General features: G+C 41.7%; 1 protein-coding gene across 2 annotated transcripts in view; it reads left to right on the top strand.

Annotated features, from left to right (window-relative positions):
• Positions 1–1,273: 1,273 nt before the first annotated feature.
• Positions 1,274–27,341, top strand: part of LOC310997884 (serine/threonine-protein kinase VRK1-like) — a gene marked incomplete at its 3' end in the record, with an annotated part of 30,669 nt that continues 4,601 nt past the window's right edge. The window contains exons 1-11 of one of the 2 annotated variants that reach the window (XM_083987709.1): positions 1,274–1,450; positions 2,022–2,159; positions 2,581–2,636; positions 4,281–4,350; positions 5,050–5,137; positions 6,557–6,659; positions 6,833–6,925; positions 7,464–7,596; positions 19,386–19,506; positions 22,652–22,710; positions 25,835–26,013. In XM_083987709.1, the coding sequence (XP_083843835.1) occupies positions 2,027–2,159; positions 2,581–2,636; positions 4,281–4,350; positions 5,050–5,137; positions 6,557–6,659; positions 6,833–6,925; positions 7,464–7,596; positions 19,386–19,506; positions 22,652–22,710; positions 25,835–26,013 (1,035 nt within the window). In that variant the 5' untranslated portion in view covers positions 1,274–1,450; positions 2,022–2,026. Of the gene's footprint in view, positions 1,451–1,998; positions 2,160–2,580; positions 2,637–4,280; positions 4,351–5,049; positions 5,138–6,556; positions 6,660–6,832; positions 6,926–7,463; positions 7,597–19,385; positions 19,507–22,651; positions 22,711–25,834; positions 26,014–27,341 lie in introns of both variants that reach the window. The other variant, XM_083987708.1, reaches the window with a different exon arrangement.

Here is a 27,341-nt window from a genome sequence, read left to right on the forward strand (position 1 = left end):
TGGTTGCAGCATTGCATTTGTTCCTCCAGCCTGGGTTCATTAGCCAGGCAGGCACAGTATTGACCATATTGTAGAGCAAAGCGGAGATCAAACTGGGTTACAAGAGGGATGCCTGAATTCCTGAAAACAAACTGTTATTGATTGTTTGAGTAAGTTGAAAAAAACACATACAAGAGGATACTTTGAAGTCTGAATCTCATGTTGGAGCCCAGCATCACCTCTGGCTCTGTTTTGCTGCATGTAGCTGCTAACAGTCGCTGCCTCGGGTAGCCTACTGTTGGGGGTATTTATGCATATGAGTGCATTTTAACCAAATGTAAAGAGGGTGCGCTAGGCTCTGTGTGAAACTGGTGTTAGATGACTGGTTGATTGATAGATTTTTACACAGGAGGATATCTTTTTTCAACACAACTGATCCATTTTCATAGCAAAGCACCAACATTTTACAATCAAGAGTTAAATGGCATAGGCTATTTGTTATAAAATTTGATACTGGACTAATGAATTTATTTCATGGGAATAATCTGCTCTGTATACCAGACAGACTCACAGCTATTCAGTGTTGGGGAGGTCTCTGCCATAATTAGGCCTTTAGATGAGGAATTTATTTTGTATCTCAGTGCATAATTACATAAATGCATATGTTTCACTGAATCTAAGTGTGTGGTAGTGTAGTTTTGTGGAGGGGTAAACTTATCATATTGCATGTTAAGTTCATTGGTTTTGCTGTGGAATTGTATTTTTTATGGTAAGATAGGTTCATGAGATATTTCTTTGAATAATTTAACTTGATATGTTCATAAAATATAAGGAGTGTAATATCTTTTTTAGTTTATGTAAAAGACAGATACAGATGTATTTAGCTATGATGCTATGAAGCTTATCATTGTCATTTCAATCACTAAAATAAATGAATAATAACAAAAAAGAAATAGGTCTGGACGTCTTTTTTTAACAACAGTAGGCTACTCACTGGCTTTTGCTGAGTTTATTTTCCTCTTATTCACAGACTAAGTAACCAGACTACATACTCTCGTGAATCCTCTCCTTTCATAAATCCATATGAGGATATCTATTTTAAATGGTTTGAAAATAAGGAATCTGTCGGGCTTTCAGTTCATCAGAAAACCGATTACATGTAGGAGCGTGTTGATTTGTCGTTATGTGTGCTTATCGCTGCATAGCCCGCCTCTCCCGCCTTCTAATTGGTCATTGGGCGTGAAGAAACTTTTCCTGGCATGCTATTGGCTATGCGGCGTAGCGGGAGGGACGACTTTCAGGAAGTGGTGCAGTGTTGTTTCTGTTTCACACCGGGCTGTCGAGGAACAAATGAAAGAGAAAGATTACAGACTACATTAAGACATTGACTTTATAATATTTATCTTGGAAGTTTAGCGACACGTTTTTGCCCCAGAAGCCGAGGTGACGACGTGTGTGTTTCGACTCGGAGGTTAGTGTATGTTTTTATAAAAAGCTGTATAGTTATGTGTACATGCTTATCACCAGTCAAATTAACGTTACTTTCCCAGACGTCCTCTGAGTGTCCGCTAAATTACACAGGATGTAAATTAGGCTATTTAACCCAACCAATTAACTTATTGTCCACGTCGGATAACGTTTCTGTGTTCAACAGTTCTCTGTTGTTTTAACGGTCAACCGTCCTTAACTGTTATTGTTGAAATGTCAAAGTTTCAAGGTTCAAGGTATTAAATGTCATAACGTTAGTTTTATTGCTGAAGAACCTGACTTGCACTTTCTTAGATTAACTACCAGCTTTTCAATTTGCCAAATGTGTAACGTTACGTTAAAGTTATCCACGTTTGTGTTTGTTCCACTTTTGTTTTCATAAATTGTAAAGTGTAGGATTTTACAGTTAGTACACTACTGTGTAATGGATTTACAATTTTATCTTAGAAAGCTTAGCTAATGTTATAACAATACTCCTCCTCTGTAATCAGTAATGTGATGTTAATGTTAATCTGTGTTCATATTTCCCAGCATATTTTCTTAAACTTGTTCAGTTTCCATGGCACCACCGAGAAAGAATGCCTTACCCAAGGAGCTCCCAGAAGGCTTTAAACTGAGAGACACAGCCTTGAAAAAGACATGGAGGCTGGGACGGAAGATTGGTGAAGGAGGCTTTGGACTGATCTATCTTGGTACTGTAATGAGCACACTGTGTCTAATGACACACCTACACGCACACAAACACACACACACACTGTAGGCATCCACACTGTCACCTTTTCATGTACATGCATGTTGATGAGTTTAACTCTGTTTGTGCTGGATAGATTGTGTCAGGGAGATTGCTCTCTTTTGCTCTTGTTTGTGAAAGCTGATTAGACACATCAGATTACGACAGGAATTCCAAGATGTGTCATGTGCCCTGAACCTTATGAAACCTGTCTAAACTGACAAAGACCTTTGTCAGCTACTATATACTACTATACACTGGACAGCATTCTCAAAGTTTCTGCTGTTTTGACCTGACCCAAGAGTTGAGATTTAACATATTATAATAACATGTTAATCCTCATTATATCTGATTTGTTTTCTCTGTCTCCTGTTGTTGTCAAGCTTCCGATGATGTGGACAGACCTGTGGCAGAAGACGCAGACTTTGTTATAAAACTGGTGAGTACAGTCTATCCATCCTTCATGGACACATTAATGCTTTCTGAAATTTCAGTACACTTCAAAATGCCCGTACTGAAAGGAGAAAGGACTCGCTGTCAAGGCCCTGGACAGATTAAACTGTAATGTTTCCTCTTTTTTTTTTTTTTGTTTCACCCTCATGTGATCCAGTTTAGGGCCACTGTGAAACAAATATGAGACTGCAAACAATGATACAATCTCATAATCCCCCCCACAAGTAAATAAATGTGTCTGCGTTGTATGATTTACTGCCATTTCAATGAAGGGATAGCCTTCAATATACAGTATATCCCACTCAGGCAGAGAGGGAACAGAACTCTGAGTTTTGACATTTGTTGTCGTAACAGAGGTCACAAAGACAACATATCCTGAACACATCGGCTCAAAGATGCTTGCTGCTGCAAAATGCACTGAATATTTTAACTGAATCCAAACATTTTAGATTTGTACAGGTCGTTGTTGTCGTCTATCCACACAGATTACGACAAGTTTGGAATTTCGTACTTGGAATTAAAGTTCAACTCAAAGGTTCATCCTCCTGAGGATGCTGCTCAGCTGCTGCTTCAATTGAAAATAGTTTCAATTGAAGCAGCAGCTGAGCAGCTCAGTCCAGCATTTTAAGACAACTGTAACTGACAAAATACACTGAACTTAGAGGCCCACACAGAGCTTTTAGCCACGTTTCCACTAAGCAAAAATGGTAAAGATTTAGGAGGCAGGAACTTTCCAGGAGCTGTCCTCTCACTGTGTCTCCACTGCAGAGTAGGACCGGTATAGGACCCACCGGACTCTAGGCGATGTCATCATTGTGTTTTGAGTATGTCCAATCAGCACCGAGTAAACCTCATGCCCCGTAGGAGTGTTTTTGTGGCCGCTGCGAGTACCTACCCCGAGGCGGGGACTACTTTAGTCCTCTGGGGACGGTTCCTGCAGTGGAGACACACACCAACGACTCTGTAAAGTTACCCCAGAGTTCCTGCAGTGGAAACGGGGCTTTTAAGGTGCTCTGTGTCTGTGTGTGTTTCATATGTGTCAAATGTGTTTTTAGCTGCTGGACACCTGAATTTCCCCCAAGGGAATGAATAAAGTATTTTTCCTATTCTATTCTATTTTATTTTATTCAAGTCTATTCTATTCTATCCACAAGTTTCCAAACGTCAAAAATGGAAGCCGGTTTTGCTCTTTCGGTGGAATTGTATATTTACATTTACATGGTTTCACTAGTTGTCACAGTTGTGATAAATGCATGGATCTATTAACGCAGGCTTTTAACAATGGATGTCCATTTGTTTGACATCCATTGTTAAAAGCTGGCGTGATGATCCATGCGTTTTACAGATTTTCAGTGAAAAAAAAGAAAAAAAATCCATGCGTTTACCGCAACTACTGAAACCATGGAAACGTAAACATTCAATTCTACTGATAGAGCAAAACGGGCTTACATTTTTGACGCCGGAAAAAGGTGGATTCTATTCTATTCTGTTCGAAACAAGGAAAATAGGCAGAGTGAGAATACATCTGGGCATTTTGATTGTACTTCTACTTTGTGATGTAGTCAGTTAGCCCGGTGCGGTTCTTACCAGAGCTAATAAAAGAGTTGCTACTGTGTGCTTGTATTTGCAGGAGTACCAGCAGAATGGTCCCCTGTTTTCGGAGCTCAAGTTCTACCAAAGGGCAGCCAAACCAGAGAACAGTGAGTAGCACCACCTGTCCAGCGTCCCGGCAGCTCACGGCAGCACGAGTGTGTTTGACTGATGAAGTGGCCACAGACACAGGCTTTACCGCGCGCCGCACAGTAATTAATAATAAGCCAAAGCAAACATGCACCTCAGTGGTAGTTAGCTCCCCTCTCCGTGCTTGTCTGGGCTCTCCAGTGCCGTCTTTTGGAGAGAGGAAGCCACTCACACGTAATGATGCCCGGGCCTCCGCTGAGCCCCTGACCACCTGCCAGTCTGGTTTAGTGCCAGTCAGGCCAGTCGCCATCAAGCCCTGAGCCAGACCCCACTGCTTTGTCTGGGGCCTTTGTGTGTATGTGTTTGCGGTTGTGTGTTTGTACCCTCATCACTGTAAGACTGACATTTGCATGATGCATTATTACACTTACAAGGACAAATCTGGAGTCTGAGCAGAGCTTTTGCCATCCATAGAGTTTAGGGGCTGTTGTTCAGACTCCTCTGTGAAGAGGAGAGCTGGACCGAAGCTTAGGTCAAGACTCATAAGAATGGTAAATTGTTGGAATTAGTTTCAATAAGTTTAGCAAGCTGCCAGCCATTCCCTCCACAGATTTGTTAGTACTGTAGCTATATGGTCCAACGCAGCAGAAGTGTAAAGAAGTGTGTGTGTGTAGATATATTTACTGTACGTATTTATTCCTCTTCCAATATAATTCCAGGGCAAAAATGGATGAAAAGCAGGAAACTGGACTTCCTGGGGATCCCAACCTACTGGGGAACAGGAATCGTTGAATGTAATGGTCTCAGGTACTTACAAAGGACTGTCATGATACAGTAGTTTTCACCGTTAGATAACTGTACTATTTAAAGGGGAATTGCCGTTTTTTTTACAATCTGGACCTTATTTCTAGCATAAAATACGATCATTTACTCACCCAGATAACTTTGGTGTATGGAGTGCAGCCTCTAAATAACACATTATCCGCCGCGAAACTCGTTCATTTCACCAATATTTTGTTATGATACGCTAGTGCTATTCCCCTCTGAGTCCGGGGTTACCTGTTATCAACCTCTGGGGTCTGTAGGTTGACCTACTAACCTCTACAAAATATTGGTGAAATGAACAAGTTTCGCGGCAGATAATGATATTTAGAGGCTGCATTCCGCTGCCCTGTAGACTCGCATTATATGCACGGCTCTCGGCTGGATCTAATTTCGTCAGAATGACACCAAAGTTATCTGGGTGAGTAAATGATCGTATTGTATGTTAGAAATAAGGTCCACATTGGAAAAAAAAAGGCAATTCCCCTTTCAATTCATATTATTCTCACTGGAGCATTTTATTTGTATTTTCCTTTATCACAGATAATAATAGATTTTACATTCAATGGGCAGACCTTCAAGCTACTTCACCTGCTGGGCTTTTACAACAAGGCCAGGTTGACTTTTGTCTGTTTTACACTTGACCCTGTGAGCGTCACTGTTTCTGGTTGTGGTGAATTCTGGTTACTGGTGTGAAATGTATGAGTCTTGCAGCTGAAAAAACATGGGCACAACTGGTTGTGTTCTCCTTCAGAGTGGAATAGTGGATTTATCTGCTCCAATCCTTCAAGGCAGCAGCCTTCCAGCCACAGCTGAGTCAAGGAGCAAAGTTCCAAGGCTAACGTGTCTTTGACTGTTTCTTTTGACCACAAGTCAGAATTTCAGCCAGAGGTCTTTCTTATCTATTGACTCATTCAGTTTCACGTGAACTGTGTCTTTGCCTCGAAAAGAAGACTTGAAATTCCAGTGTTAACTTTGAGCATTAACTACATTTTTAGACATGAAATGCGTTTCCTGTTTTCAATTTTTCATCATGTACATTTTTCCACTTTCTGTTGGGAGAGTTTTTTCCCACGTGTCTTACTTGCTGTGCCTAACATTTTTTGCTACTATGTTAAATCAGCCCCCTCCTCACTTTTATGCATTAACCAAGACTCGTAGAATACTATATTACAGTCACTGCCTTTCATTCAACATTCATATTTTTAATTTTTAATACCTGATGAAATTCCACACCCACATTTAATGCAAAGTTGTTGCAAACCTTTAATTTCTTTTTAAAGGTTTCATTTAACTTCTTATTCAGATTTTGTATTTGGGATTATGTGGTTTCTATAGCATTCTCAAACTAAAAAGCCTGAGGGTAAAAGGTTTTTACGTCTGACCTTTCTCTCCCCAACTCAGTTATCGTTTTATGGTCATGGACCGACTGGGCAGCGACCTTCAGAAAGTTTGGAAGAAAATTTATCCCACAAAGACCGCTGTGCTCCGGCTCGGCCAAGAACTGGTGAGATCACAATCAAGCAATTCTGGATCTTTTTAAGTCTATTGATTGTTGTATAAAGAAGCTGGATGGAGCTGGAGCTCCTTCAGCTTTGATAGAAACTTGAGAGTCAAAGCCGTTTGAACAAATACTGACCTGTGTCATTCTTCCATGCATGTCTTTGGCTCCCGCTCCAGGTGGATGTGCTGGAGTATATGCATGAAAACGAGTATGTCCACGGAGACATTAAAGCTGCCAACCTCATGCAGGGATACACAGACCCTGAAAAGGTTGGTCCTCCAGAGATATCCACTAACTACTATATAGTAGCGAGGTCTGTCCTCTTCTACAAGCTGCACACACTATGTAGAACAATAAATAACTATGTTTCTTTGTGTAAATTATATTAAAGGGATACTTCACCCAAAATCGATAATTCACCAATTTTCTACTCACTGTCATGCCAAGGAAGGGTTTGGAGAACTTTCAGAGTCATCAAAACTCTTTAAGAGTTCCAGGGGGGGTCCGGCTGGTGACGGTTTTCATATAATGGTGGCGGATAGAATTCACTTCTGAATCTTCCAAAACACACACTATGAAACATCCAGATCCTCCATACTGCTCGTCTGTACTGACCCATATGTCCTGAAGCCAAATGAATTTCCAACAACTTTTTCATGTCGCGACTTCAGGACACCTCGGTCAGTATGGTGAGTAGAAAAGAGGTGAATTATGGATTTTGGGTGAAGTATCCCTTTAATGATGCAAATTTTGAAGATTACAGTACACCTCTAAGAAGACATGATGAATCATTGATGTGTGTTCCAGGTCTACCTGGTGGACTATGGGCTGTCCTACAGATACTGTCCTGATGGAGTCCACAAAGAATACAAGGAAAACCCCAAGAAGGGCCACAATGGAACCATCGAGTACACCAGCGTGGATGCCCACAAAGGCCTCGGTAAGCCTTTCCTATGGAGTGAAATTACTGCCAAAACCCCACAAACCCGCAAAGCATGTTTTACTCACGCCCAACAATTCACAAACAAACTCAGTGTGTTTTGCAAATACAAAACATCATTCACAAACTAATGCATTTTGTTTCACAAATAAGAAATGCACCTATCGAATAAATACACCATGCTTCAGAAACAAAAAACATATTTCTTCAAGTAAAAGGAAAAAAATCCTTCAAGTATAAAAACACAATTCTACAACTACAACTACAATTCTACAACTACAAACACAATTTTACAACTACAACTACAATTCTGCAACTACAACTACAATTCTACAACTACAACTACAATTCTGCAACTACAACTACAATTCTACAACTATGGAACTGTCACGTGACTTTTGGCAGTAATATTCCACCCTCCGCGCTGATCCACACACTTGCACTCACAGCCAGACCTGTAATTCGCCCTCCACAACAACAGGTGGTGCTGCTGAGTCAATAGGCCTATGTCACGGCACAGCTCATAGCCCGAAGTGCTGTGTACCTGCTCAACCCAATATAATACATCCATGGCTCAACCCAAACAGATGACAGATCTCCCAAAAGTGGGGTCCAGACGATGTGGTGCCACTTGAAAACGAACAATAAATAGTTATAATAATTGTTATGAACTAATTTAGGTAGAGTGTGGCGTTTTGTTCATGCAGTTTGTAAACACCGGCAACTTTATGTTGTAACAGACATGAGAGCCGTTGTGGTGGGCTGGGCTCCTGCTAGCACTAGCACTAGCACTAGCCTCAGCCAGAGCGATAGATATAACATCTTGTAACAATTGTTATATCTATCGCTCTGGCCTCAGCCTCCTCGCACTAGTCCTCACAGTTGAATAAGGTGTGAAACTGACTGCTGATTAATCTGATTCTCCCCAGCTGCTCCAGGGAAAGCAGCTAAGCAGCTGGGTGTAGCACTGGGTTTTAGCCTCTTCCACCCACTTTGGAGCCGGGGTAGGCCTACTACTACACCGGCGTCCGGCAAGAGGAGGCTGCCTTAGTTTATTCCGTAACCAGGGTGACTATCGGAGGTGGGTGTACACTGCTCGGCGATTTTGGATCGTTAAAAATCCCTGGTAGTCACCCTGGTTATATCCACCACTTCCTGGAGAATGACGCTCCATTCCACCTTTAGCCTGCTGTATTGTTGATAGCATAGACTGGTTGATAGACATTGGCCGTGATGACTTTATTTATAATCATCACGTAATTTTAATGAGAACAATACGGACGAGGTTTTAGCTTTACTCTGATGTTAATTAAGTCTATAAAACGAATTGTTGACCAAACATTTTAGATTAGCTGGGCTAACCGTTAGCTGTTAGCCGTTAGCAATGTCAATAAACAATAACTCAATAAACGGCCCATGAAAAAAATATTATTTTCCAGCGGATATCCTAGTTCCAACATGACTGAGCTAACTGGAGTAGTTTCATGTCGTGTCCGACAACGGGAGGGTTTTGACAGCTGACGTCCTGATGTTAGTTTGCTGCTGCTGTCAACTTAGCTGTCAGCAGCAGCAAAGCTAACAACTATGACAACCATGACTAATTACAAAAACGTGCACACAGAAATAGTAATGTTTGTTCAATAATTAGTTTTATAAACTTAACAAACATCAGATTTAGTCACAACGGTTTTGGCAGCCCAGAGCCCCCACATTTGGTGCCTACACCAAGCTGGTAGCTAACGCTACCAGCTAGCCGCTAATGCTACCAGTTAGCCGCTCGCTACAATGCTACTAAAACCGTGGTGTGACGCAATGGATCAAGTGGTGGATATATAATAAACTAAGGCAGCCTCCCCTCGCTGGACGCCGGCGTTGTTGTGGTGTACCGGGCTCCAAAGTGGGTGGAAGAGGCTAAAACCCAGTGCTACACCCAGCTGCTTTCCCTGGAGCAGCTGGGGGAGAATTGTACTTCGGGCTATGAGCTGTGCCGTGACATAGGCCTATTGACTCAGCAGCACCACCTGTTGTTGTGGAGTGCGAATTACAGGTCTGGCTGTGAGTGCAAAGTGTGTGGATCAGCGCGGAGGGTGGAATATTACTGCCAAAAGTCACGTGACAGTTCCATAGTTGTAGAATTGTAGTTGTAGTTGTAGAATTGTGTTTGTAGTTGTAGAATTGTAGTTGTAGTTGTAAAATTGTGTTTGTAGTTGTAGAATTGTAGTTGTAGTTGTAGAATTGTGTTTTTATACTTGAAGGATTTTTTTCCTTTTACTTGAAGAAATATGTTTTTTGTTTCTGAAGCATGGTGTATTTATTTGATAGGTGCATTTCTTATTTGTGAAACAAAATGCATTAGTTTGTGAATGATGTTTTGTATTTGCAAAACACACTGAGTTTGTTTGTGAATTGTTGGGCGTGAGTAAAACATGCTTTGCGGGTTTGTGGAGTTTTGGCAGTAATTTCACCCCATACTTTCCTTTCATAACATTATGTGCTGTAGCTGTCACAATGTGCAGCAAGTCTCGTAGGTAAGTGCAGCTAGTGCAGCACGCTAAAAGCCACTGTCCTCTTCCATATACTGTATGTCCAGCGGAGAATGTGACCCAGCACGAGTTGTTACTGTGGTTACCTTTGCATTTAATTTGACAAGGAACAAGGCCTGCTGGGTTAAGTAATCTTTCCCATTTTGGTGAGTGATCGCGCTGTGCACCACACAAAACGATACTGGTAAAACAAGACTTCTAGTGAATGGAGTTGAACTGCAATGTTCTAATCCTCCCACTGCCATCTGACAATGCAACAGCGTCTGGCTGCCAACCAAACTGTTTGTTCGCTTGGACGTCTGTAGACAGCTCACCTGTGGCCACTAGTCAGCTGAGAGAGTTACTGCAGAGTTGGCCCCTCTCATGTGATACTTTCTAGGACAACGCTCTTCCTCAGACTTCAGTCTTTTGATCTCATCTCCTGAAACATTTCCTCTCATTTTGACAGAACATGTTGAAAAACACCAAATATTAAAGGCTGATTAACTAGACACAAAGTTGTACTCACTATCTTTATCAAGGCAGCAAACAGCCTATAATACAACACTCTAGTTTCAAAAAGAACATTTGTGGTAATAATATAGAAGAAAGGACATATAAATCTGACTTTTTCAGGAAGAAACTGTCTCATATTTTAGCTCCATAGCTAAGTATTCATAAACAGTCAATGACTCAGTCGATACAATAGAATAAATAGTGTGGTTGAGAAATCAGTATTGTGTCAATGCCACGTTCATCTGTTGTGTACAATGTAAGACAATATTGAAGTAATTCATAGTATTTCACAATACCTCACTCATATTGATTAATATAATAGAACAGATTACAAATGACACTTTAGGAGACACATTCTGTAATCTGCACTGGATTTTGATGCACACTGCCTATAAAAAGTATTCATCCCCCTAAGATGTTCCTCTTTTATCACTTTTATACATGAAATCATGGTCAATATGATTAGGCTTTTTTTTTCCTGGTGAAACTAGATTTTTTACAAAGTGATGTCAATTAATGAAAACTATATAATGACTGCATAAATATTCACCCCTATAAAGTGACTGACCTGTTTCAATTGAGAGCCAAAAGGTGCATCTATTAAATGCTAACTTGAAGGGGGTGAATATTTATGCAATCATTTATTTTACATTATATAGTTTTAAATTACATTACTTTGTAAAAATCCAGTTTCACTTTGACATTAAAGTCCCCCTCCCGCGACCCTTTTTGGTCATTTTAAAACCAGCTCATTAGCAATGCACCTCTGGGGGGTGGGCGGAGACTGCTCTGCTTTGCTCCCGCCCAGCCACCTCCTCGCACCCCACCCCCCAGCTCGCTGACAGCTGGACATTGTACAATTACAGATTCAGCACGTTTAGTGTAAAACTCCACACTGGGATTCGATCCCAGATTAGAGCATAGTCCTTGCTCACAGTGCAAGCTGCTCTACCAGGTGAGCTATACCTGTTATACTTTGACAGCTACACCGAGCTGTGAAGCCCTTCACCTCTGAGCCAGATGCAGAGCGGGGCGGGAGCTTGTAGCACTAGTGCCCTCCCCTGGAGCTGTGACACGTCAGCTCCAGTCTCCCTGAAACTGCCAGTTTGAGTCTGCCATTGGTTCACAGCAGTTTGAAGGCAGAAAAACTCAGAAATGCAATTTTGCACTTCCTTTTCTGCTGATATGTGCTCTAACACAAGAAAAATGCCACAGGAACATGTGAAAAGCTCAAAAAACATGATTTTCACGGGAGTGGGTCTTTAAAGCAGAACTATGCAACTCGGCCGGAAATAGCTCGCTCCTTCGTTGGTTTCTCTTTTTTCCCCTCTCCGGGGCTCCCCCACAGTTCTAGGAGGCACATGTCACTGTCGTAAAAAAAAAAAACTAGCCGCCACCACCTCCTCCACCCCCTCCCTACACGTGCTTGTGTTTACTGCTGAAGGTAGAGAGCGGTGTTTGCTAAGCCCTGCTAACACGGAGCTAATGCTAACACGGAGCTAACGCTAATACGGCCACACACAGACAAAGACACAAAGACACAGACATACACACACATGAATAAAGGTTCCAAAACGCGAAGGTATGTGTGTGTCATGATGTATTACATTATCTTATAAAAGATCCATGGTGTGTGTGTGTGTGTGTGTCCGTGTTAGCATTAGCTCCGTGTTAGCCACAAGCCGAACTTCTAAACATTTCATGTTTCCATGGTTTCCTCCGACTTTCCGAACTCAAACCAATCACGATTCATGACATGCATGACGTCATCTGCGTTCTTATCTCGTACTGCCGTAAGGCAGTTTCTCGCGATAGTTCTATCCATTGATGAGATTTGGGACACCGAGACGGAGGACTGATCTTGCAAGTGCGGTTTTCAGCCAGTGGGGGGGTGAGCGCATTGGCCTAGACCCCATTCACCTCATAACAGGTCACTCTACCATCACAGTGACTCTGAGCCACAATAATTACAGCCCAAATCCTGCATAGTTCTGCTTTAAAGAGTTTTTGTGGGGACATTTTCGTCAAAAAAGTTACATTTTATTGATCACGATTTAATTCATAAAAATAATAAAAGAAAAACATCCAAGGGGGTGAATGCTTTTTATAGGCGGTGTGTTTAGATGTAACAGCTTTTTCTGTTCCTGTTTGGTATTATTATCCTCTTTTTTGAAGAATGGTCTTTTAGCACCTTATGTACATGAAACAGAACCTACTAAGATAATAATAAATGAATCCATCAGTGGGAAAACAAGCCAAGTATTGTCTTGACATTAGAAAGGACATAAGATCACTGGTTACAGTGTTAGTATTCCTCCTCTCCCCATTGGCTATGAAACCATCCCTTTACAGTGTGACTGCACTAGAGTTAAGTGAATAAAGAGGGTAACTTCTTAGATATCAATCTTTTATCTACAAATGCCCTGTTTTCCCAGAAGTGTTGTCCTGGTGCTTGATGCGTCAGTGGCACAACTGACAAATTCACTACTAATGCGATAAAGATGCTGCCTTGCTTTAGGTTACTGATGTTACTAAGTGTAGGATGTTCATAATTGCTCGCATTTAGGTGTTTTCACAGAACTGATAGGAACCCTTCTCTAATCTTTGTCCTTTGGCTCTGCAGTCTTTTTTTTGTCAATACATGTAAAGCAGTCTCCCTGCCCTGCCACCCTCCACCCTCCTCAGCTGATATTGGGAACACATTAACTGGCAAATTGCCTACATGCTCCCCCGTCTTCACTGACCATCGATTCTCCATCTGCAGCCCCCGCTGAATTCCCCAGCACCGTCCTGTCTCTATTTAACAATTCCCTAATTAGCCGAAGTCATAACCTGCATCATGTATTCATCTCCCATTAATTAAGAGCTCTGGTGTTTGGTTAGAGTGAGGCCCGCGCCACAGGTAACCTCTAAGCTAACCCCGACCCCCCCCCCTCCGGTTCAGCACTGTATAACAGCGTGGCTCAGACTGCCTAATCGCCACGGCAGCGTTTCCTGTCAACGCAATCGATAAATAAAAGAGGAGAGGAAAGTGTCCCGTCAGCCATTATTACATGGAACTGGTGTTAGTGGTAATATGATTTTGAAAGGGGGGGAGCAGGAAACAGCGATATGTCTTTCAACATGAGTAGCATAATATAAAATAAATGCTTTAACTGTTATAGCTTTTTCCACCAAGTGCTCTCACTGGAGACACAAGTTTGCTGGAAGGCTGACAGAGATGATGATAATCATTGTTTTAAACACAAGTTAATGTCTTTATTATACTTGTTCTTCAAAGAAACCACATAAACCTCCAGCTATGGGGAGCAAACATGAAAATGTATCCAGTAAAAATTAAAAAAACTTCCAACACACACTAGATCAGGGGTTCCCAAACTTTTCCATAACAAGGTACCAAGTAGCATTAGCTTTTGACCGGAGACCGCTTTACCCACCGAGATTGAGGCTTGATGTCAGGCACAAACTGCCAGGTCAACACAGTTTATGATGTGTTGACAGTGAATGATATTTTGACTGGCAAGCAATTAGAAGAGCACGATGGCAAATAAGGTTTCAATATGTTATATTACTTAGATTTCATAATAATTCTCAAAATATAATCATTTGAGATTCATTATATTCATTCTGTCTTCTTGTAGGTTTTAGTAGTTATTTTTTTTCTTGTGTTCAGACAAAAAAATCAGAATGTTACCTGCTTGTGACTCCAGTTTCACATGTTGCTTCATCAGACCTGATTGGTGTGTGCTTAAATAGACAAGGTGAATAACATCATGGTCATGACAGCCCGACAATCAATCAATGACATACAAATTTACAAGCTCATCTATAAAAGGCAAGTACAAAAACCATAAATAGCACGAGAAAGATATAAAGAGTAATACAAATATAAGTGTCAACTCTCATGATAGGAGACAATATAGATGAAAAAATGAAAAAAAAAAATAATGTAGGTATAATAATTAGGGTTAACCCTATGAAAATGTATCCCTCCAGATGTTGTGTTAAAGCATTTTCTACTGCCGTGTAGAGATTATGACCGAGGACCAGAGCCCCTGTCTGCCCCGCTCTGACCTGATAACACCAATACCCGCAAAGATGTTGACAGGTTGCCATGGTGAGGTTTGGCAAACACGGCCCCGCGAGTGGCAGGCCTTTGAACGCGGAGCTAAACGGTGCAATTATCGCCAGTCGGTGGGCGTCCGTCGGACAGAAGACCATCTCCCAACGACAAGACTGCGAAGCAAAAAGGGTTAAGAGTGTGACACCGCAGCACGCTTTACGGAATCTGAATAACAATGGGAGATAATTAACAACATCATTTCTGCCTCACCTCCTTGTCTAAAGCATGTAGAGAATGTGTGTGTATTTATGTGGGTGTTTTGTATTTGTGCGCGGTGCGTGTGTATTTCGAGCATGTCCATGCTTCCTTTGAGAGCTGTTTAAGTGTATGTGTATGCACACGCATATCCCTTCATTGTCCTCTGCCTCTTCCTCATAAGAGGGCAGAATGCGTTAAATACAGAAGCGCAGACGCGCAAAATACTAATATGAGCTGTGCCTAGAGCATGCACGGAGGGCACAAACGCTTAATGTAGTTGTTGATCTTTTTAATTGTTAATCTATTATGGTGCTCAGGGAATCGCTATACTTTTTCCAGTGTCAGTATCATATGTATTTTTCATCTTTATTGTCCTTCAACAGGCCCTCAGTGGCAAAGAAGTACTGTGTAATTATTTAGAACAATAGGAAGCCAAAGAGTAACGCTGACTTAACGCAAAGGCAAACAAACCTAACTGGTATTATCAGAGTTGTTGAGATGAAGTGTAACAAACAATGACCTCTTTATATTTGCATTAGATTAAAGATATCAGTCAAGATCAGTTTTACTGTTGCAGTATCAGAGCTTTGCTGCCCCTGAACTGGGAGCTAAATGTAAAGATAAGTCGGTTTTATTTATGTACAAGACACATTATCTCTATTTAAAAATAATCACTGAGCACATTACACTATCATTAAGTCAGTTAATGAGAATTTTCAATTGAGGAAATGTACAAAAATATTTTAAATGCAAAACATTAAAACTATATTTCCATCATGCATTTCCATATTTTTGGTTTGCTAACTCATACACCCTGGATTTAATAGATTATGGTTACAATCCCAGATTTAATATACATATGTAATAGTACTGTCACAGAAGCCAGTTTTGTAAAGATACTTTTATCTTTTACTGATAGTAAGAATTTAATGCAGAAACTGTACTTGTTACGCAATACAAATACTTTTCCTGAGTATAGTGCTTTTAGTATTTCCCCTTATAAGTTATTATTCAGAATTCTTCTTCCACCACTGGAATAAGGTGATACATAGTATATGCTGTTCTGCTGTGCTGCCTCTGAAGCTCAGGGTTCACATCTTCTGACTGGTTAGGACTTTGCATTTCACCAGTCCAGAAACTTGCAAGTTGGGTCGACTGGCAACTCTACATGGCCCAACAGTACGAATGCTTGTTCACTTGATCAGCTGTGTGTTAAACTGACAACCTGTCCAGAGTGTATGCTTCTCCCTCCCCAATGTCAGCTGGATTTGGCTTCAGCCATTCTGGTAACGACTGGTTTAAACCTCTTGAAATGAAGGAAACAATCTGAAACCGAAATGACACACAACACAGCATGTTATATTGTGCAGTCAGATTTTAGCATTAGACCTTCAACACAAAAGGAAAACATACGGTAACACTTTATAATAAGTACACACTATTAAGCATTAGTTAAGCATTAAATACTGAATTCATGATTTATAACACATTAGTACGGTATGTAGTTTATAAACACAGTTAAAAGTGTTTTACTCATCATTGATAAGCAGTAACTGTATTTATAAACTACATAGTAATGAGTATTCATGTGTTATAAATAAAGTATTCAGTATTTATTAACTTAACTAATGTTTAATAGTGTGTACGTATTATAAAGTGTTTCCAAACATACTAAAATAATATACATGGTTTAAAGAGGAGGTAAAAGTTAGGAACCAGAAGATGAAGGATGTTTCTCTGTTCAGGAACAATCAAAAACATGTAACAGCAATAATGAGTAAACGCAAGTAGAAGATCTTAATTTACTTGGAGTGTTTGATGAAATGAATAGAAGGCCACCTACAATCCATCATTTTACATCCTCTGTATGGCCACACTTAATCTATTTTCGATTAAAGAAACAACACTGACATACACACAACAGAAAACAAATGGATGAGGCGGTCCACTAAAAGTCAGCGAGGTGGTGCATCACCACCCACAGTGATCACAGTCACACTCTATCACAGCAAATTGGCCCATTGCCATAATCCCTATAGTCTTAGTAGTAGGTTCGTTAGCTTTACTTGTCGGTGCAAGCTATTTTTAGAACGGTGGAGCAGAGTGGCGAGCTGCTCAGAGCTACGCTATGAAGGCTAATTGAATTTCTTGGTTTCCCTCATCAAACTCATCAAATACACCAAATACACAATCCAACAACTCCAAAACACTCTGGTGGACAAGTTGTGACCTGCACATTCACCACGCTATGAGATAATAACGGAACAGAGATGTTTTCGAGGCAAATGCAGAGACTGCTTGACGGAAAACTGCCCCAGATGGGAATGCACATCAGCTGTTTTGCATGAATTTAATTTTGAAAACAACTTGCTCGTAATGTTCCGTTATTATCTCATAGCGTGGTGAATGTGCAGGTCACAACACCAACAATTAAAAGTAATGAACCTACTCCTAAAACTATAGGGTTTATGGCAATGGGCCAATTTGCTAAAATGTTGAAGTATCCCTTTAAGTTTCCTTGCAGCCCGTAGAAACAGAACAGAACAATCGTGGCAAATAAAACTTAACAGGCTGAGGTAGAGACAGGTGATGGAGATGGGGTGGGGGGGCAGCGCCGCACTGGACAGCACAGCAGGGCGTCACCGCTGGCTCCTATTGGCTGACAGCTCTGTCACCGGCCCAGCAGGACAGCTGCATCACACTGCAGCACTATTTCATAACTGAGCTGTGACCTGGACAGCAAGACATTAAAAACACAAGTTTGTGTGTAAAACTTGAGAGATGTACAGGAGTATGCTGTGGCGCTGCTGAAGTGAGATGAACGATACGATATAATGTCAAAAAGACACCAGTAGTAAATAATGTTGAGTATTTATAAAGACGAAAACAATTGGGGTAAGAAAAAAAAAGTGTGAACAAAGCACACATGTAATCAGATTACCGCCTTCACACTCCATGTAATCTGGTCCTGTGTGCCAGTGACCACACTTCCTCTTTAGAGCAGACTGTTGGCTGTGGAGGATCAATGCCGGCCGTGGCTCAGGGAGGAGATTTCTCCCCTCTGATGGAGCCAGTCAATAGGTAATTTCTCCCGAGACGTGTGGCGGCCGTTACAGTATCGAGCTGCTAAAACTCCGCGGGCTCGACCCCTCTTGATGGACTTGGTTCACACGTATCGATAAATCTCACACATTAATGTAGACCCATGCAAACACACACACACACTCGCAGTAAGACGCAACATCCAACATCTTGACTTATTCTAAAGGAACTCAGAGTTATTCATACAATTTCCCGTCTTAAACAACTCACTCCCGTTATGTCAGAGCCTGTTGTTCTTCCTCTCCTCCTCGTCAACTCGGCTGTTGTCACTAATGGTGGGAAGCCAGCTTGAAACTGTGAGGACTGTATGGATCTATGTATGGAAGACGTATGTGGAGCATCCCTGTTTTAGAATTTACTTCCTCTTTCGTCCAGAAATATCAATGCTGGAAGCATCATCTCCTGTCTCCATGGCTACATCTGAATCAGCTTTATTGACCAAGCATGTCAACACACACACAAGCATTCTCACTCTTTTTTTTTTTTGTCAAGTCAAATCAATTTTATTTATACATAACATCCCTATGTAATAAATCAAAACAATACATAGCAGGAAGAGAAGACTGTGGCTCCAGAGATAGAACTGTTGTTCACTAATCCAGGAGGTTGGTGGTTTGATCCTCCGCTGTCCTTAGGCAAGACACTAAACCCCAAGCGTACGCATGTGAGAAGCACTGAAAGTGAAGACATGCTGTATAAATGTGTGTGAATGGGTGAATATGGCTTGAGGTGAGAACACTTTGAGTGCTGTGTAAGCGCAGAGCATTTAATCAGTTTAATACCTGTATGAAATCCCTTCAATGGCTACATACAATTCAAGTCTGGACAAATGTGTATGAACTGGGACATGAGGCGCTGGATGCTTACAATAGTGAGGCAGTGATCTTAGTTTTAAATGTGCAGTTGCATTACCCAACACCTGTAAATACATTCTGATGTGTAAAAAAAAAAAGTGGAGTTCACAGCTCATCTCTCGTCTCTGTGGCACCGCGACAACGTGCTCTGTAACCTCTTGTTTATGACAGATAAGTCTCCACAAATATACACATTGTAACATTAAATATGATATATAACGTCATCCACTGCACCATGGATCACTTTCTCGCCAGCTTGGTTAAAAACAAATGCACATGGCCAGGAGGAGGGTTAGCAAAACAGAGTAAAAGCGAGCGGACTTGCATAGTTCCTCTTTAAAAGCTTCCACAGACTGAACCCTGTAGTGGAATTATTAGGATGCTTAACAGATAAAAAAAAAGCCTACAGGATGTAAAGATGTTAATTACAGACCAATGTTTTTTGACCTCCTCATCTCTTCTGTCTCTCTGTAGCTCCATCTAGACGCAGCGACCTCCAGATTCTGGGCTTTTGTCTCCTTCATTGGTTGTGTCGGTCTCTGCCATGGGACCATGTTCTCAGGAACCCAGCTCAGGTCCAGGAGGCCAAGACCAGGTAGGTGCTCCCCTGTACTGGTTCTGACCTGAGATGAAACAGGTGGTGTGGCATTTTAGCAGCAGAGCAGCAACTTTGAAGTAACAGTGTCACTTAGGTAATTGTACTAGTGTTTTTAGAGTAGAATGTGTTCCTTTGGGCACTGACGAGAGCAGTATAATAATCACGGTTTTTAAATTCTCCCAGAAGTCGATAATTATGTGTCTGTGTAAAATATTCTTGCATATTTGTCTGTTACACAGCAAGAATATGGCTATATATGTAGACAACTCTTAGGTACTGAGTCAGACCTACTTTATCAATAAAAACCTTTGTTTACAAGACTTAAATTGATTGACAGCCTGATGGTGCATAGCAGATGCTACAAAATCAACCTGGGAAATCAAGACACAACACTCCCACCTCAACTAAGCAGCACGTTGCTGTGTTTAAGTCTCTCACTACCGGATATTATGCAGGCCAGGTTCCCACATTTGGTGACTGTGCTACTTTGAAAGAAGCTCCACATAGACTGTTTTCAGAACATCATCACACTCTTTAAGACTGATTTGGACTTGTAACTTACAGCTTGTTAACTCTATTCTCCGTTCTCTCTTGTAGCTATTGAACACATTTGAGATTTCCCTTGCTTTCAAATTTAAAATTCATATATATTTACATAAATGCATAGTCAGTCTTTAGAAATTCACGTTTCAGACACAGAAGTTTTTTTCAGTCTGACATCAAACTCAAATAGAAGTAGAAGGCAGGCAGAGTAATCAATAACAGTGCCAGTGGCAAGTGCAAGAGGAGCAACAGGTCTGTGGCGACAACGGGAAACAAATACACAACTGCAAGGCTGGTGTCCAGACATTATGTTGCATTTGACACGAATCCACATGTGTGCAAACAGCAGCGCCTCAGAACAATACAGATGAAAGCTGGAAACACGTCAGACTTACCTAAGCACCTTAATGACAGGCACCGGGGTCTGTACACAGGCTTCAGACAGAGTGAGTTTCACTTCTTCACTTTAGATAAACAACATGTCAACATGTCCACATCCTGAAATGTTTCTGTTGCCGCCTGTCAGCTGTCACCAGCCACACACTTCACTAACATAAGCTTGTTCAGGCTAACACAGTGACCACCCACAACATGAGCCGTGTGCTCATAACAGAAAGGGCTCAAGGATCGGCCCACGTAAAAGGCACCAGGGGTCTGCGGCGATGTCGGCAACACATCTCACATTCACATGACTCTTTACAATTATTTAGACACAGGCCCTTGTAAATAATATCCAGGAAAACCGTGTTACAGATATTTATACATTTAATCTTCTTCACCATCTTACTACAGCTCTCTGTATGTTTTAAGTATTTAATTTAATTTGTATTATTTGATCATTTTTTCTCATTTCTAATCACATTCAGTGCACTGCCAACCAAAACTGTACAGAACATGCCCTCCTGAAATGTATTTAATGAATAGAGTATAATGAATAGATATACAGTACTGTTATTCCAGAAAAGTTGAAAGGTCATCGTCTACACAGCACAATTGATTGAGAAGAAGAGGATGACGGTATATGGTACTAGGATGACTGTCAACTAGTGGTGTCAAAATACAATAGTGAAGCAATTTGTTGGTTTTGGCTAGTAAAAAAGCCACTGCTCACCCCGCCCCGCCCCCTTACTGGTACCCACAGGTAGGGGTGGGGTTATGCAAATTCGAAAACTAATTGTCATTGTATGACAACTGAGGGAACAGTTTGTAAAACCACATGGATTTCAACCTAGAAAGCCTGAGATGTTTTTGTCAATTCTCACAATGTGGGGGCGGGAAGGCAAGTCAAACACCCCAATGTATGTTAAAGAGCCTTCAAATATATGAATAAATATATAAAATGATATTTCCATCCATTCCATTGAATGAATGTTTTCATATCATGGGCCTTTGACCGTGTCAGTTTAATCCAGCACTCTAACCTTGTGGTGCACCATGCGCATTCTCTTCTGATGTCATTTCACAGTGAATTTTTATCTAAAGCAGTACTTCTTTTGTCCAAGATGAAATATCAGCAAGTTTCTTTTCAACTGATGAGTTTGACAGTTTGATTTGGGCTAAGGCAGTTTTTTTTTTCTTCTTTTGGGGGGGGGGGGGGGGGGGGGGGGGGGGTGTCACCATCTGCTTCAAGCAGCTGATAAATGTTTAGGAGGCGAAGCTGACTGCACCTGATTCACTGTCGTTGTTTTCAGCGACATGTTCCACGCCTCTTGTCTCGTTCTTTAATTGGATTTTTTTTTACCAATATACTGTAATCCAATGTTTATATTTTGAAGAACACACAGAAACGTGGATCATGATCATGCGCCAGTCAGTCTGAGCAGCCATCTTGCAGAAAGCATCGCATGACAACACTAAAACAGCCGGTGGTAGCCACTTGCAGGATCTTCATACGATTCTTTTATCCCCCTAGATATCTACTGTGACTTTGACAAAACACTAACGGATTTGAAAATGAAATCCACAGAATGGAGGACAGATCCCATATCTAACAGTCATTCAATCAAACTCTTGGTGAAGCATATAACTTTAAAGCAGAAGTAAGCGATCCGGTGGTTTTGTCTAACTTCCTGTCAGCAGATGGAGTTAGCAGTCCCCGCCCTCGTCCCTACGTCACCACATTCACGCGCATCCCTTGGTTGCACACACAGAGAGGACCGCCCCTTTATGCCGTTCTCTCTCCTCATTGGATAAAGGTTGTAGGATACAAGGATGGTTTTCTCCTCGGCTTACAGCAGAGCAGAGTGACTGACAGACCCGTGTTTCAGACCAAACACTCTATAGAAGTGATTGCTGTCGGAAGATAGAACTATATATTAACACAAATATTCCGCTTACTTCTGCTTTAATGTTAAACTGCTGGAAAGATTACAGTATATTTGGACTGGAGTGCATTGCAGTGCTTGTAAGCCGATGAAAAGTGTTTTGCTCTGTATGATGGTATGTATGAAAATCCCGTGGGAGAGTTTTCCTGCTCTTGGATTCAGCCTGTTCTCCTGCTGCGTCGCTCCAGTGCTGCTAACTACCCCTGAGCTCCATCTCTCATAATGTTGACGCCCTCACTTCCTCACTGTCGTCTCCTCCTCTCCTCCTCTTTCAGACTGATGGAGAATCTGCCAGAGTCGGTCCAGCAGCTGTCAGTGAGCGCAGCCAGCACAGGTAAGCCAGGGCCGCAGGGCACCGTCTAATTCAGACTAATTCAGGTGGTGGGCTGACAAGCACAGAGCATATGGGTAATGCTGTTCTACACCAACATGCCTGTATGCATAAACGGGATGGTTTTCCATTCATAAAAAAAAAAATTAAAAAAAATCATGTAAAGCATGAAAAATGATGGGATGTTTCCAGACACTGATGTCCTTGAGAGTAATGTTAAGTTTGTCTAATGTGCTCACAACAGCTGGCAACGGAAATTAAGACAAGAGACGAGGTTCGGTCGCTCCGAAGTTTAGAAAGCTCTTGGAAACAAACTAAGTCAAAGTTCCACTGTGGCCACGGCTGCTGCTGTTTGACTGGATGAAACGACTCGCTGTTATTGAGCTGGTTCACTGTTGGCTCTTTTAACACAGCAGGAAATATCTCTCCAACATCACATTTCACTTCTCAGAGAACAGCAGTACAGCGGTAATCTGCTCTTGGTGCAATTTACTGATTCCACCTTCCATGTGCCTGCAAAACAGAATCAGTCATGAATGTACATAGTAAAGTCAGAAATAGAGGACAGGTGCATTTTAATGAGTTAGAATATCACTGAAAAGTTCATTATTATCATATTAGTATATAGTATCATATTATTATTTCTAGGGTTGTCAAAGTTAATGCGTTTTAATTAACGCCACAACTTTTTTTAAATCACAGCAGGTTTTTTTTGTAAGCTTTTGACCAAACGGCCTTGCTCTCTCTGTGCCATCTTCACTCACTCATTTTTAAAACCACTGGTATTACATCACTGGATGTTGCTTATACTTTCCATTCATATTTACATAATACATTTCACTGTTATTTCGAGCAAGAAAAAAAAAACCCGCAATTAAAGCAGAAGTAAGCGGAATGTTTGTGTTAAAGCAGAAGTAAGTGGTCCGGTCGTTTTCGCTAATGCTGCGTTCCAGGCAGGCTTTTGAAATCGTAAATTACAGCTTCAAGTCACAACTTACGACTTTGTAGCGTTCCAGGCAACCCACTCGTGTTTTTCCGACCTGTTTTACCGGTGAAAGTCACTATAACGGCCACTCGTAACTTCCGACCGGTGAACTCGTACCAGATCGAACTGGTACCACTTCACGGTCAGAAAAATACGAGTTTCCTTGAACGCACCATAACAGTCCTCGTCCCTACGTCGCCACATTCACGGCGTCCCTTGGCTGCACACACAGCCCTGCATGCCGTTCTCTGTCCTCATTGGATAAAAACTGTAGGATACAAGAAATGTTTTCTCCTCGGCTCAGAGCAGAGCAGAGTGACTGACAGACCCGTGTTTCAGACCAAACACTCTATGTAAGTGATTGCTGTCGGAAGATATAACTATTTAAGACTTATATTAACACAAATATATCACTTACTTCTGCTTTAATATAAGACTTAAATAGTTATATATTCCGACAGCAATCACTTACATGGAGTGTTTGGACCGAAACATGGGTCTCTCAGTCCCTCTGCTTTGCTGTAAGCCGAGGAGAAAACTTTTCTTGTATCCTACAATTTTTATCCAATGAGGAGAGAGAACAGCATGAAGGGCTGTGTGTGCAGCCAAGGGATGCGTGTGAATGTGGTGACGTAGGGACGAGGACCAATAGATCCATGACGAGGGCGGGGGCTGCTAACGCCGTCGGCTGACAAGAAGTTATGGTGCGTTCAAGGCAGCCCGTAATTCGTGATTTTCTGACCTGTGAAGTCGTACCAGTTCGATCTGGTACGAGTTCACGGGTTGGAAGTTACGAGTGGCTGTTATAGTGACTTTCACAGGCAACAGGTCGGAGAAACGCGAGTTGCGGGTTGCCTGGAACGCTACAAAGTCGTAAGTTGTGACTTGAAGCTGTAACTTACGGTTTCAAAAGCCGGCCTGGAACGCAGCATTAGCCAAAACGACCGGATCGCTTACTTCTGCTTTAACTCTCAGCACTCAAAGCAGAAGTAAGCGATCCGGTGGTTTTGGCTAACTTCCTGTCAGCAGATGGAGTTAGCAGTCCCCGCCCTCGTCCCTACGTCACCACATTCACGCGCATCCCTTGGCTGCACACACAGAGAGGACCGCCCCTTTATGCCGTTCTCTCTCCTCATTGGATAAAGGTTGTAGGATACAAGGAAAGTTTTCTCCTCGGCTTACAGCAGAGCAGAGTGACTGACAGACCCGTGTTTCAGACCAAACACTCTATAGAAGTGATTGCTGTCGGAAGATACAACTATTTAAGACTTATATTAACACAAACATTCTGCTTACTTATGTTTTAAAAATGCTGAGATTAATGGCATTAAAAAAATTTGAATTGTTGACAGCAGTATTTATTTCAGTAGTTCAATTCAAATAGTGAGACTCACATATTATACAGTAGAGATTCATTACACACAGACTGAAATATTTCATGTCTTTATTTCTTTTAATTCTAATGATTTTGGCCTACAGTTAAAGGTCCAGTGTGTAATAATAAGGTTTATTGGCAAAATCTGCTATAAATCACTATAAAATAAAATGTGTTTGTTTTTGTAGCCTCATAATTATTCTTTTTATATACACACAGTATATACATAACACAAGGGTCTTGCTTTAGAGAGTGCCGCCATCTTGCACCGCCGTTTGTATAGCAGGCGTTAATACTACTGTCATTGTGAGATTAGATATCAGATGTAGTCATAATGTCTGTGAATTAAAAGTGGGGTACTGACCAGAGTAAATACATGAAAATGGCCCTAGCATGTCTGATGAGATCATACAATAATAAGTCAAGCTGTCTGACATCACAGAACCAAACCTTGTCACCTTGACTGTGACCTGAGGCTCCAGAACAACTTGGTACCATTTAAACATCCGTCCCATTGACACACTTGTGGTGTGTTAGAGGTCACACCTGTGTGCGGGCTTTTTCTTTGTGTGTGTGATGTATGACAGCAACTGACTCCCCTCTGTCTGACACAGATAAGAGCCAATTTATGCATCAGCCAAGTGTGTGTGTGAATGTGTGTGTGGGAGAGAAGGATACAAATTCAACTCATCCGGATTTATCCAAGATAGTTGAGTTGAAACATTTGAACGTAGTGTAAATGTCCCTCACTCTGTCCCTGTCCTCAGACGAAGTGGCTGCCTTCCTGCTTTATGTGAAAACTCTGGACTACAAAGACAAACCAGACTACCAGCACCTCAAACAGCTGCTGACCAGTCGGGACAGACGAGGACGTGACTCTTCTGTGCCTCGAGGATCTGCAGCAGAGTCGCCGCCCCGAGCAGCCCATCCTCACAACACAGACAAGGTGAGGGGAGTCACTACTGCAACTAAACTATTATTTAGGTGATTCCAACAAAGGCTTTATGCACCAGAGACACAACTTCCTGCTTACCAGAGAAGATCTACTTAAGCATTTTCACCACCAACCTGTTCAGTTTAGTGAAATTGGACCCCAGTGCATTTGCAGAGTTAGTACAGTCACTTCTGTATGTTGTTATATCAACCTAAGCTCCTAAGTAAAAGCAGCAAAATGATTGATAGAGCTCTAGTCTATGTTTCTTTGTGCTACATATTACTTTGTGAGATTTTCTTTATCAGTTCATTATTTCTTTACTCATAGTTTTTGTTGTCCATACACACCAGAATGTCCAGTCAATGGGATGTTCCCTATAAAACACCCCTAAAGCTGCGTTCACACCGGACCTTTTGTTTTTAGAACGAGCGACGAGTTTACATGTTAAGTCAATGCAAACGAGCGGTGGAGCGTTTTATCGCCAAGGCGAAACCAGGCTGAAACTTGTGCACACCGGCACGGACGGACAGGTGCGTAGGAGAAGACCAGGTGGTCGAGCAACATGAGAAAAAGCTCCCGCACACTGTCATCACTTGCAGAGGTTTTATTGAACAACGTTTCGGTCCTGAGACCTTCGTCAGGTACTGAAGGTGTGTGTGAGGGAGGAGGCGGTATAAATAACCTCGGCACCAATCAGCGTCCTCACGTGATAACACCCCAGAGAAAAAAAGCTACACACAGTGTCAACAAAATACACACATTATATCAAAACACACATCACATTACAGAATCTCATACATTAGGAAAAAATCGAATAATTAAGAATTTTTTAAGGTTTTTTAAGATTATTTAAGACCCTGAGGCCAAGGCGAAAAAACGCTGGGGCTCGGAGCGACAGCGACGGAGCGTCGGAGCGTTTTTTCGCTCGAGTCGCTCCCGTCGCTCGAGATGAGAAATCCCAACTCTCCGGCCGTCAGTCGCTCGACGCTCAGCGCTGATTGGCTGCCGTAATGCCGGTGTAAACAGAGACACATGGCAGTGGGCATGATGTCATCAAAGCGAAAATGCGAGTCTGTGGCTCTGTGACAAATTGACGAGCGACTGCAGCTGAGCGACGGAGCGTTTTTTTCGGAGCAATACGAGGGACAGCGACAAAAATAAAAGGTGTGTTCACACCGGAGCTTTTATTTTTGTCGCGTTTTTTCGCCTGGGCGATTAAACGCTCCACCGCTCGTTTGCATTGACTTAACATGTAAACTCGTCGCTCGTTCTAAAAACAAAAGGTCCGGTGTGAACGCAGCTTAAAGGTGTGTTCACACCGGACCTTTGCTGTCGCTCGT

The sequence above is a fragment of the Trachurus trachurus genome, assembly GCF_905171665.1.
Source record: "Trachurus trachurus genome assembly, chromosome: 15".
Lineage (NCBI taxonomy): Eukaryota > Metazoa > Chordata > Actinopteri > Carangiformes > Carangidae > Trachurus > Trachurus trachurus.